Below are 12,940 nucleotides of genomic sequence, written 5' to 3' on the forward strand. Positions count from 1 at the left end.
TGAAGTGTGGTACTCAGTGTGTTATGTTGGATTTGCCCCAAACATAAAGATTCGTATTCAGGACATAAAGTTCATTTCTTTGACATTTTTTTTTGCAGTATTACGTTTAGTTTAGTTTATTAGGATCGCAATTAGCTACTGCACATGCAGCAGCTACTCTACCTGGGGTCCACATAAAATGTACAAATACATGAAAGTACAGAACAGTTATAGACAAGGACATTAAATCCCACCCCCCAAATAAAACATTTTTTACATTAAAAAAACATATAGAGTTATAATCTCAGGAAAAAAAGAAACGTCCCTTTTTCAGGACCCTGTCTTTCAAAGATAATTAGTAAAAATGCAAATAACTTCACAGATCTTCATTGTAAAGGGTTTAAACACTGTTTCCCATGCTTGTTCAATGAACCATAAACAATTAATGAACATGCACCTGTGGAACGGTCGTTAAGACACTAACAGCTTACAGATGGTAGGCAATTAAGGTCACAGTTATGAAAACTTAGGACACTAAAGAGGCCTTTCTACTGACTCTGAAAAACACCAAAAGAAAGATGGCCAGGGTCCCTGCTCATCTGCGTGAACGTGCCTTAGGCATGCTGCAAGGAGGCATGAGGACCGCAGATGTGGCCAGGGCAATACTGTGAGACGCCTAAGACAGCGCTACAGGGAGACAGGACGGACAGCTGATCGTCCTCGCAGTGGCAGACCACATGTAACACCACCTGCACAGGATCGGTACATCCGAACATCACACCTGCGGGACAGGTACAAGATAGCAACAACAACTGCCCGATTTACACCAGGAACGCACAATCCCTCCATCAGTGTTCAGACTGTCCGCAATAGGCTGAGAGAGGCTGGACTGAGGGCTTGTAGGCCTGTTGTAAGGCAGGTCCTCACCAGACATCACCGGCAACAACGTCGCCTATGGGCACAAACCCACCGTCGCTGGACCAGATAGGACTGGCAAAAAGTGCTCTTCACTGACGAGTCACGGTTTTGTCTCACCAGGGGTGATGGTCGGATTCACATTTATCGTTGAAGGAATGAGCGTTACACCGAGGTCTGTACTCTGGAGCGGGATCAATTTGGAGGTGGAGGGTCCGTCATGGTCTAGGGCGGTGTGTCACAGCATCATCGGACTGAGCTTGTTGCAGACAATCTCTTCGCTGTGCGTTACAGGAAAGACATCCTCTTCCCTCATGTGGTACCCTTCCTGCAGGCTCATCCTGACATGACCCTCCATCATGACAATGCCACCAGCCATACTGCTCGTTCTGTGCATGATTTCCTGCAAGACAGGAATGTCAGTGTTCTGCCATGGCCAGCGAAGAGCCCGGATCTCAATCCCATTGAGCACGTCTGGGACCTGTTGGATCGGAGGGTGAGGGCTAGGGCCATTCATTTACATTACATTTACATTTTAGTCATTTAGCAGACGCTCTTATCCAGAGCGACTTACAGTTAGTGAGTGCATACATTATTATTTTTAGTCATACTGGCCCCCCGTGGGAAACGAACCCACAACCCTGGCGTTGCAAACGCCATGCTCTACCAACTGAGCTACATCCCTGCCGGCCATTCCCTCCCCTACCCTGGACGACGCTGGGCCAATTGTGCACCGCCCCATGGGTCTCCCGGTCGCGGCCGGCTACGACAAAAATGTCCAGGAACTTGCAGGTGCCTTGGTGGAAGAGTGGGGTAACATCTCACAGCAAGAACTGACAAATCTGGTGCAGTCCATGAGGAGATGCACTGCAGAACTTAATGCAGCTGGTGGCCACACCAGATACTGTTACTTTTGATTTTGACCCCCCCTTTGTTCATGGACACATTATTCAATTTCTGTTAGTCACATGTCTGTGGAACTTGTTCAGTTTATGTCTCAGTTGTTGAATCTTGTTAAGTTCATATAAATATTTACACATGTTAAGTTTGCTGAAAATAAACGCAGTTGACAGTGAGAGGCCGTTTCTTTTTTTGCTGAGTTTATATTGGACAGACACCAAGAGACAACAAAAATACTATTTACACACTATTCATATATACAGATTTATATTCTTATATACAGTTCAATTAGATCTTTAGAAAGAGGAGAGGCGCTGTGATGTTTTTTTAAAGTTAAACTTGCTTTTTGCCTGAGTAACCTCTGGTGGCAGAGCATTTCACGATGACATGGCTCTATACATAACTGAGTGAAGCATTAAATCTTTTTTGGGTTTGGGTACAGTGAAAAAACGCATAGTGGCGTGTCTGGTGGGGTATGTACACTGAGTATACCAAACATTAGGAACACCTTCCTACTATTGAGTAGAAATCCTTCTTTAACCTGTCTCATCCGCTTCATCTACACTGATTTGAAGTGGATTTAAGGTGAATGCACCTATTTGTAAGTCGCTCTGGATAAGAGCGTCTGCTAAATGACGTAAATGTAAATGTAACAAGTGACATCAATAAGGATCATAGCTTTCACCTGGATTCACCTGGTCAGTCGTCATGGAAAGAGCAGGTGTTCTTAATGTTTTGTATACTCAGTATGTCTGTTTTGAAGTGTATATAAATAGATTATACAAGTGGTTAGGCATTTTCAACACACAAATGTTAATTAAAAAGGCTACAAGAGAAGTAGTCAATTTCTACTCAACCCTCAACCATAAAAGACTATCATGCATGTTGTTGATGTTAGTTATGTGTGTGCAGTTAAGGGCAAGATGTGCTGCTTTGTTTTGAGCCATCTGCAACTTTGCTGGGTCTTTCTTTGCTGTACCTGACCATATTACCGGACAGTAATCAAGATGGGACAAGATCAGAGCATGAACAACTAGTACAGTTGATCTGCGTGTCAAATGCAGAACATATTTTTATAACAGACATACACTATATATACAAAAGTATGTGGACAGCCCTTCAAATAAGTGGATTCGGCTATTACAGTCACACTCATTGCTGACAGGTGTATAAAATCGAGCACACAGCCATGGAATCTCCATAGACAAACATTGGCAGTAGAATGTGCGTAAAAATAGTCTGTCCTCGGTTGCAACACTCACTACCGAGTTCCAAACTGCCTCTGGAAGCAACGTCAGCACAAGAACTGTTCGTCAGGAGCTTCATGAAATGGGTTTCCATGGCCGAGCAGCCACACACAAGCCTAAGATCACCATGCGCAATGCCAAGCGTCGGCTGGAGTGGTGTAAAGCTCGCCGCCATTGGACTCTGGAGTAGTGGAAACGCGTTCTCTGGAGTGATGAATCACGCTTCACCATCTGGCAGTCCGAATGCCAGGAGAACGCTACCTGCCCCAATGCATAGTGCCAACTGTAAAGTTTGGTGGAGGAGGAATAATGGTCTGGGGCTGTTTTTCATGGTTCGGGCTAGGCCCCTTAGTTCCAGTGAAGGGAAATCTTAACACTACAGCATACAATGACATTCTAGATGATTCTGTGCTTCCAACTTTGTGGCAACAGTTTGGGGAAGGCCCTTTCCTGTTTCAGCATGACAATGCTGGCTCTGTCGCAGCCGGCCGCGACGGGGAGACTCATGGGCGGCGCACAATTGGCCCAGCGTCGTCCAGGGTAGGGGAGGGAATGGCCGGCAGGGATGTAGCTCAGTTGATAGAGCATGGCGTTTGCAACACCAGGGTTGTGGGTTCGATTCCCACGGGGGGCCAGTATATAAAAAAAAAATGTATTCACTAACTGTAAGTCGCTCTGGATAAGAGCGTCTGCTAAATGACTAAAATGTAAATGTAATGCCCCTGTGCACAAAGCGAGGTCCATACAGAAATGGTTTGTCGGTGTGGAAGAACTTGACTGGCCTGCACAGAGGCCTGACCTCAACCCCATCGAAAACCTTTGGGATGAATTGGAACGCTGACTGCGAGCCAGGCCTAATCGCCCAACATCAGTGCCCGACCTCACTAATGCTCTTGTGGCTGAATGGAAGCAAGTCCCCGCAGCAATGTTCCAACATCTAGTGGAAAGCCTTCTCAGAAGAGTGAAGGCTGTTATAGCAGCAAAGGGGGGACCAACTCCATATTAATGCCCATGATTTTGGAATTAGCTGTTCGACGAGCAGGTGTCCACATGTCAGAGCATGTCAACCAATCAGCTGAGCAGCCTGACTTGTTTGCCACCTGTTTTTTGCACCATAACATTTTTCAATCATCATCGATCCAAGGGGCACTAACAGTTCTCACAGTTTCTTAACAGGTGCATGCTTGTCGACAATTGGCAAGAATAATTTTACAAATACTCCAAGTGCTGCATCTGGATTCTCCTCCTTATACACATCAGACCAACATAAATGTTTTACATCTTCAACAAAAGAGTCCTGATAACATTTTGTATGATCTCATAACTTTAGGCCCTACCTTTGGTACTTTGGCTTTCCTTGTTATTGCCACAATGTTATGGTCACTACAGCCAAAAGGAACTTGCATTGGAGAAAAGCTCTGCATCATTAGTAAAGTTATGATCAATACAAGTGGATGTCACAGATCCAAGACGTTGCATACACTCTAGTTGGTTGAGTGACAACCTGGGTCATGTTACAGGCATTAGTCACAGTAAGAAGCTTCCTCGAGAGGACAACAAGTCAATGTTCAGGTCACCAAGAAAATACATTTCTCTGTTAGCATCAGACCTTATCTAAAATCACACACATTCTCCAGATACTGACAGTTTGCGCTTGGTGGCCTATAGCAACACCCTAAAAGAGGCTTCAGATGAGGCAGGTGAACAGCACTTCTACTTCATTTGTCATGAGATCCTCTGAGCTTTACAGGAATATGGCTCTGAATATATACAGCAACACCTCCCCGGTAGACATTCCTGTATTTTCTATAGAGTTGTATCCTTGTATTCCTACTGCTGTCATTTAGGTTAGTATTGTGGAGTAACTGATGTTGATCCATCCTCAGTTCTCATAACAACCATTAAAAATTGGAATTGTTTTAAAATCACCATTGGCCTCACGGTGAAATCCCTGAACAGTTTCCTTCCTCTCCGGCTACTGTTAGGAAGGACACCTGTATCTTTGTAGTGACTGGGTGTATACAAAGCCTAATTCATAACTTCACCATGCTCAAAGGGATATTTAGAATCTGCTTTTTTATTTTTACACATCTACCAAATCGGTGCCCTTCTTTGCGAGGCATTGAAAAACCTCCCTGGTCTTTGTGGTTGAATCTGTGTTTGAAGTTCACTACTCGATTGAGGGACCTTACAGATATTTGTATGTGTGGGGTACAGAGATGGGGTAGTTATTCCAAAATCATGTTAAGCACTATTTTTAGGCCTGCCATAACAAAGGGATTGAATAGTTGACTAAAGACATTTCAGCTTGACATTTTTTATTAATTTCTAAAATGTTCTACAAACAAAATCCCACTGACATTATGGGGTAGTGTGTGTAGATCAGTGACAATCTAAATTTAATCAATTTGAAATTCAGGCTGTAACTCAACAAAATGTGGAAAAGTAAAGGGGTGTGAATACTTTCTGAAGGCACTATGTGCTGATGGCTGGATGCATGATGGGCTTAAGTATTGTTTATCTAGTAATACACTGACCTGGACAGAGTCAGGATGACTGTCTCCATGGGGGGGACACCTGATCATCATAGACAGCCCAGAGGAGCATGTAGCTTTGACTCTATTGACTGACAATGTAATGAATTGCATCTGGAGCAATTGCATTCCTATTAAATTCCTAAGCTGTAAATACAATTATACATTTTCTACAATAATTTAAGGCTATTCTACTGTGTATAACTAATAGTATAGAATTCTGGGTGGACAACACACCTCTAGATCCAAATAGAAAGAATATTATATATTTCAAATAGTACATTTCAAGTATCAAGTTTGCTAGCATTGATGAATGAGAAGTAAAAGGGTTTGTGAGCTGATGACTGAAGTTTTACTGTAATACTGCTTTGCTATGTTGTAAATCTAACTGCCTTCTAAAACTGACTGACCAAAAATGTATCAGAGCTTCACTTTGAGCATGCTTCTTAGATTTAGTTTTCAGGTCTAAATCATATGAAATTATTTGCATTAATAAAGCTTCCAAAGGTAAACATTTGTTTTTCAGCATTTATTTAAAAATAATATTTTATTAAAAAAAGCAATTTTGAACTAGTATGGGGAGCACTTGCAAGGTAAATGCTTGTCTTTCCAAATGAACAAACAATTCTAGGTCCTCTTTCCTGACATCACAAGTGTTCTAAATAAGGAAACACAGAATGACACATTCTTTCCTCCAACATTATACATGCTTGCTTGTGTATGCATGTGGGAGCACTGATGTGACATCAAGCATTTTGACAAGTTGATATGACTCCAAATATAACTCACAGTCAATTCAAGGAATGTCTGCCAGCCATCCATTTTAGTAGGCAATGGACAACACCACTGACAGCAAATTATATAATTCGGTGTTAGTACAATATTATCTAATTCCCAAAACAACAAGGCTAATCCCAGAAATAGTCTTCATATTTTCTTTAACATACAAAATCACATAAAACAACTTTACTGACTGTAATCACTGGCATTCTTTTCAATACATCGTAATTTCTGTAGTGATCCAATACAGAAAGAGAAGACAGGGAATATAAGCAGTAGAAAGGGCCTGGTCAGATATGGGATTGCCAACTTCTTCAAATCTTTTTACCATTTTCCCAATCTGAGTCCATGTTAATAGTGCTGGAGAGCATCGTCTCTCTCCTATGGTGAAGTTAAAGAGCTTGTTAACCAGACTTGTTTTTCTCTATGACCGCAATAATGCTGACAAAGGCAGTATGGAGGTTCTTAAAGTGATTTCTCCTACTTTTTCCTCCATTTGCCTTGTAGTGACCAGACAGCATGAACAGTGTCTCCATTGAGCAGTTGAGCATCAGTTTATAATTGCGTGTACACACATCTCCTACACAATGTGTGTACATGACACATTCTCAGTTTATAACTGTGTGAACACACTCCTCTTCACACACGGCTGGAGGTGGATCCCAGGAGTCCTTACGGATCAACACGTAGTGTGAGTGTGTAAACAAAAGCTTAACTGTGTGTACCACTCATCATGGTCAATCCGAGTTGTCGCTGTGTTGGTCGGGGGTCCACTCAGGGTCCTTGGACTGGGGCTTGTTCCTCTGGGGGTCTCCCAGATGGATCTCCCTGACGGTGAGGATGCGTGTCAGCATGGTGTCCAGAGTGTGGTCGTCCAGGCCCTGGGAGGAGAACCACATGGGGCTGTTGGGGACGCATGAGCGCTCCGGTAGCAGGAAGAACACGTTGGTGCGCTGCTTCACAGAGTCCGAGCTGGAGGACAGAAGAGGGTGAGGAGAGCTCTGTGTTAGAGAGGGCTCATTTTCAGTGATATGAGGAAAGATCTCAGAGTTTTGAAAAGCAATGTCAAGAACAATTTGAGGTTACACTACTAGGTTAGATTGGCCTGCAGCATGGGGAGATACAGTGTGCCTGTGTCACTCACCACTTGGAGAGGTAGAACTCATACAATCGGACAGGACAGCGGAGGGGATTCTCACTGTTCTCCATCATCTCCAGCACCTCCTCTTTCTCCTCGTCATCCCGCTTCCTCTTCGCTGCCACACCGTCTGCATCTGCTACACACACAGGTCCATGATTACATACAAATCCAATTTGATCTGTCATACTTTTTACAAATGCATTAGTAAAAACAGCAACCCACACATAAATCCCGTTAGGCAAGGCAACAGTGGCAAGGGAAGAACTCCCTAATTAGGAAGAAACCTTGAGGGCAACACTCAGATTCAGAGATTGAGTGTTTAATAGTCATGTACAGGGTTGCAGGTGTGATGGCAGGGTACAGTGAAAACCTTAGGCCGGGAGCTCCAACATGCAGGACTAAGTGAAATAAAATGAAAAATGGTAATAAACAAACAGCAATAGAAATAGCATAATATACAGCTTAACTGTTGGGGTGAGGCAGAGTAAAGACTGTTTAGGGGGTGGGGGGTGGGGGGGGATGACCATAGGGGGAGCACCATGACCATTGAGGGGGCGTGGGGACCAAGTGACCAAGTGAAATATTTTTTTTCCCATGATGCTCCTGTACTGCCTGCGTCTAAGTGATTGAAGCGGGGAGAACAGGGCGTGGCTGGGGTCCCTGATGATCTTCTTGGCCTTCCTGCGATACCTGGTGTTGTAGGTGTCTTATAGGGCAGGTAGTGTGCACCCAATGGTGCGTTCGGCTGCACGCATCACCCTCTGAAGCGCCTTGCGGTCTGCGGCGGTGGAGTTGCCGTACCAGGCTGTGACGCAGCTCGACAGTATGCTCTCGATGGTGCTCTTATAAAACACTGCGAGGGCATTCGGGGACAGGACGAATTTCTTGTTCAGCATCCTGATGTTGAAGAGTTGCTGTCGTGCCTGCTTCACCACAGTGTCCAGTGGTTAGACCATTTCAGCTTCTCAGATATGAATTTGATGGCGGCCCCGTTGAGGATGGGGGCGTGTCCAGCCTGGTTCCTCCTGAAGTCCACAATCAGCTCTTTTGTTTTGCTGACGTTGAGTGAGAGGTTGTTTACCTGCCACCACACCGTCAGAGTGCCTACCTCCTCCCTGTAGACTGTCACGTAGTTGTTGGTAATCAGGCCTACTACTGTTTTGTCGTCAGTGAACTTGATGTTAGAGTTGGAACTGTGTGAGGCCACGCAGTCATGGGTATTCAGGGAATACAGGAGGGGACTGAGGACACACCCTTGTGGGGCCCCCGTGTTGAGAATCAGTGTCGAGGAGATAATGTTGCCTACCTTCACCACCTGGGGGCGGCCCGTCAGGAAGTCCAGGACCCAGTTGCATAGGGAGGAGTTCAGACCCAGGGCCGTGACCTTTGTAATGAGCTTATAGGGCACTATGGTATTGAAGGCCGAGCTGTAGTCGATAAACAGTATCCTCACATATGCATTCCCTTTGTCCAGGTGGGTAATGGCAGTGTAATGGCGATTGTGAAATGGCGATTGCTTCGCCTGTGGATCTGTCAGGGCGGTAGGCAAATTGGAGAGGGTAGAGTGTCTGGGAGGCAGGAGGTGATATGTTCTTTGTATAGCCTCTCGAAGCACTTCATGATGACGGGAGTGAGTGCTACTGGTCGCTAGTTGTTCAGTTACTTTCCCTTTCTTGGGCACAGGGATGATAGTGGACATCTTGAAGCAGGTGGGTATAGCGGCCTGAGCTAGGGAGATATTGAAAATGTCAGAACACAACAGCCAGCTGGTCTGCACATGCTCTGAGGGCACGGCTAGGGATGCCGTCTGGGCCGGCAGCCTTGCGAGGGTTAACACGTTTGAATGACTTACATACGTCCTCAGTGGACACTGAGTGTGTAGCCCATGTTGTCATCAGGGCCGGCAGCTCAGGGTCATTATGCTCGAAAAAGGTGATTAGCTCCTCCGGTAGGGTGGCTTTGGTGACCGATGTGGCTGGCTTTCTTTTTGTAATTCATGATGGTTAGGAGCCCCTGCCACATACTCCTTGTGTCAGACCCACTGAATTCCTCCTCCACTTTGTCCCTATACTTGTGTCTCGCCATCTTGATCGATCTGCGTAGGTCGTATTTGTACTTTAACCAAACTATTGTCCCTGGTCACCTTGCCCTGTTTATAAGCATCATCTCTTTCAGTTTTCCTACAAGGCTGCTATCAATCCTCGTTTTTTGATTCGGGAACGTTTTGAAAGACACTATCGCTATCACGTCATCTATGCATTTTTTTATTAAACCGGTGACTGAGTCGGCGTATTCATTGATGTTATCTCCAGAGGCAACCTGGAACATATTCCAGTCCACGTGATCAAAACAGTCTTGGCGTGTGAATTTTGATTGGTCGGACCAACGCTGTATAGACCTGACCACCAGAACTTCCCTCTAGGATTTGTTTGTAGGCGGGGAGAAGCAAGATGGAGTCATGGTTGGATTTGCCGAAAGGAGGACGGGAGAGGGCCTTATACCCGTGTCAAAGGCGTGTAGCAGTGGTCAAGCGTAGAATTTCTGTGAGTTAGACAGTCGATGTGTTGGTAATAATTCGGGAGCATGGTTCTCAAATTACTTTTGTTAAAGTCCTCCGCAAACAATGAACGCTGCCTCCGGGAAAGCGGTCACCAGTTTGTTCAGGGTCCAATGAAGATCTTTGAGAGCCTTTTTGGTGTCGGCTTGGGGCGGGATGTACACAGCCATGGCGATAATCCCTGAGAACTCTCTCGGAAGGTAAAAAAGGGCGATATTTGATGACCAGGTATTCCAAGTCGGGGGAGAGCAGAAGCTCGCAAGTTCCTGTACATTTCCTCCGTTGCACCATAGGTTGTTGGTCATAAAGCAGAGCCCACCACCTTTGCTCTTGACAGAGAGAGGCCGCTTCCTATCCGCTCGAAAAACTGTAAAACCCGATGGTTGTATATAATCCATTTGGATGTCGAAGGAAAGCAAAGTCTCCGAAAAATAAGTTGCAGGATCTGATGTCCCTCTGGAAGGAGATCCTCGCTCTGAGTTTGTCAAGTTTGTTCATTAATGTTTGAACATTTGCGAGTAGTATGCTTGGTAATGGAGGACTGGTAGCCCAGCGTCTTAATCTCACTGAGACCCCCACGTCTGCCTCTCCATCGGCGTCTACACTTCCTACTCACCGGTAGGACTCCCAAGCAGCTCGGCGCCTCGAAGAAGCTAGTCCATTATTTTGCGGTCTCAGGGATTTCGGGGAGGTCGGGTGGACGGTGAGTACCCAGAGATTCGTATTCCAATAGTTCTACTCGGGTGTATGTTGTAATGCACGAAACAAACTGATTAAGAAAACTAGAAAAAAAACTAGAACAAAAATAAAAGTAGAAACCTGCAATGTTTTATCGGAGCATAAACATATGCAAAACACAGTTTCAGAAAGCACAAAAAAATACATGAACAAGACAAGAGCGAAGGGTAGAGAAGAGAGTGAAGGAGGAGAAAACTAAATAGACAAAGCACCTGCTGTTTCGGTAGCCAGGTCCTTCTTGGGGATGGGCGGGTAGAAGCGCAGGAAGTTGGACTTGGTGTTGTCGTGGATGGACTTGGTGCAGCGCATGACGTGGGCGAAGGAGAGCTGGCGGTGCTGGGCCACTGTTTTGAACTGGAAGAACTTGGTGCAGAAGAAGAGCAGCGTGTTGAGCAGTACAATGGGAGAGTAGGCCCCCAGCTGTTTACAGTCCCACAGGTACTCCTCCTCCACCCGCGAGTGCAGGTAGCCTGGGAGAAAGATTCCAACATTAAAATACCTTTCAATAAGCACACTAATAACACAACCCCAACGCCATCAGCCCACCATACATGAAAGGAAAGCAAGAGAGGGGGAGAGAGAGAGTGAGTTAAGCTGAAGGATGAGCGAGATAAGAGATGGAATAAGAGAGGTCAAAGCAAAGGCCTTATTATCATTTCTTTGTTAAACTTTACTTTCCCCACTGGGTTTATGAGTGTGTGTATATGTGTTGTCTTACCACTGGCCGTTATGGTAGGTTTGAAGCCTTTCAGCAGCTTGGTGATCTCCAGCGTGAACTTGCCATAGAAGAGATCAGTGAATATGTTCTCCATGCGCCCATTCTGAAATAAGTACTGCAGAAAGAGGGGCCATTATGCATTACATTTAACAGAATTACATAATCAGAAGTGAGTGTGTGTATCTGTGTGTGAATGTGTTAATGTCTGTCAGTGTGTGTGTCCTACCTGCTGGATGCCGAGGCAGAGATAGAACAGACTGTCCTGGCTGTAGGACTCTCCGTTGGGTCGTTTAACTTCACAGATAAACCGACAGAGACCGTAGCCCAGCTCCGCTGTAGTGCACTTTAAAACATCCTCCTTTATCTCCATTGGCCGCGCTGTAACAGGGGGAACAGAACGCCAAGGTTAACTTATTCAGTCTACCGAGTTAAATGATTCCCATAGGCAATTAAGAGGTAGGTTCAATTCATACGGATGCAGTAAGTGAGGAAGAAGAAATTCAACAAAATGTGTGATATCAGGATTTCAGGAAATGAATTCAAATTGACAGTCATAATAGTCATGTTTGCCTGTGTGAGCACAAGTGTATCAGTGAGCAGACTCACAGCCAAATCGAGGCTTCTCCAGGTCAGGCTGGGTCTTGCTCCACTGGACCCATCTCTTCCAGGCGTCCACCCCGTACACGTGCTGCAGTTTAGGGGGCTCGCCGGGCACCACGTCACTCTGTGCCTCACCCAGTGACGCCACCACTGATCCAGTCTCTGCTGCTCTCGACTTACGCCTCTGTGGGGTCAACGGGGTAGTCACACACACCCACCGAATTAGGTAACACTTTACTTGAAGCCCAGCGTCAAGTAAAGTGTTACCCACAATTACAAAGAATGAGGGAAATTGAAAGAAATTAAAAAAGTACTGCTGGGAGTCGAAATACGGAAATAAATAGCTGAAGGCGCTCTTTGAAAGGGGTCTCATTTAGACTACTTTTTGGGGCTCGTACCTTTTTCTTCTGTGGCAAGCCATCCCGAGCTTTCCTTCTGGCTCTTCGTCGTGGAGGAGAAGGTGGAGGACTGGGACTTCTATCCCTCTCCTGATCCCTCCAATGGGCCATCAGCTCCAGGGTTTCTGACAAAAGGATACAGATATTTGACTACAACATAGACTACAATGAGAATGAGGCCAGCTGAATTGCAGTGTGTAGTATCAAAGAAGGGTTTGACTTACTGATGCTTGTTACATGGTTAAAACATAACATGACAGTTGAAAGATGAAACTATATAGAGCTAGAAGCCATTCACTATAAAGCAAATATGTTTTGACCATATAATTACCCTCATCAAAGATTGACAGTTTTCAACCAAGGTATAAGTACTCTACAAGTCATACTGGGAAACTTCAGAAAAAAGGTCTCAGACTGGGTCCATGTAAACAAT

General features: G+C 45.2%; 1 protein-coding gene across 3 annotated transcripts in view; it reads right to left on the reverse strand.

Moving 5' to 3' along the window:
• Positions 1–6,085: 6,085 nt before the first annotated feature.
• Positions 6,086–12,940, reverse strand: part of LOC121571515 (zinc finger MYM-type protein 4-like) — a 43,029-nt gene continuing 36,174 nt past the window's right edge. For 2 of the 3 annotated variants that reach the window (XM_045221767.1, XM_045221766.1), the window contains 7 exons: positions 12,508–12,632; positions 12,116–12,293; positions 11,736–11,887; positions 11,510–11,624; positions 11,004–11,261; positions 7,500–7,632; positions 6,086–7,327 (listed from right to left, as the gene is read on the reverse strand). In XM_045221767.1, coding sequence (XP_045077702.1) covers positions 7,093–7,327; positions 7,500–7,632; positions 11,004–11,261; positions 11,510–11,624; positions 11,736–11,887; positions 12,116–12,293; positions 12,508–12,632 — 1,196 coding nt within the window. In that variant the 3' untranslated portion in view covers positions 6,086–7,092. The remainder of the gene's footprint in view (positions 7,328–7,499; positions 7,633–11,003; positions 11,262–11,509; positions 11,625–11,735; positions 11,888–12,115; positions 12,294–12,507; positions 12,633–12,940) is intronic. The other variant, XM_041883013.2, reaches the window with a different exon arrangement.

The sequence above is a fragment of the Coregonus clupeaformis genome, chromosome 8 (assembly GCF_020615455.1).
Source record: "Coregonus clupeaformis isolate EN_2021a chromosome 8, ASM2061545v1, whole genome shotgun sequence".
Taxonomy (NCBI): domain Eukaryota; kingdom Metazoa; phylum Chordata; class Actinopteri; order Salmoniformes; family Salmonidae; genus Coregonus; species Coregonus clupeaformis.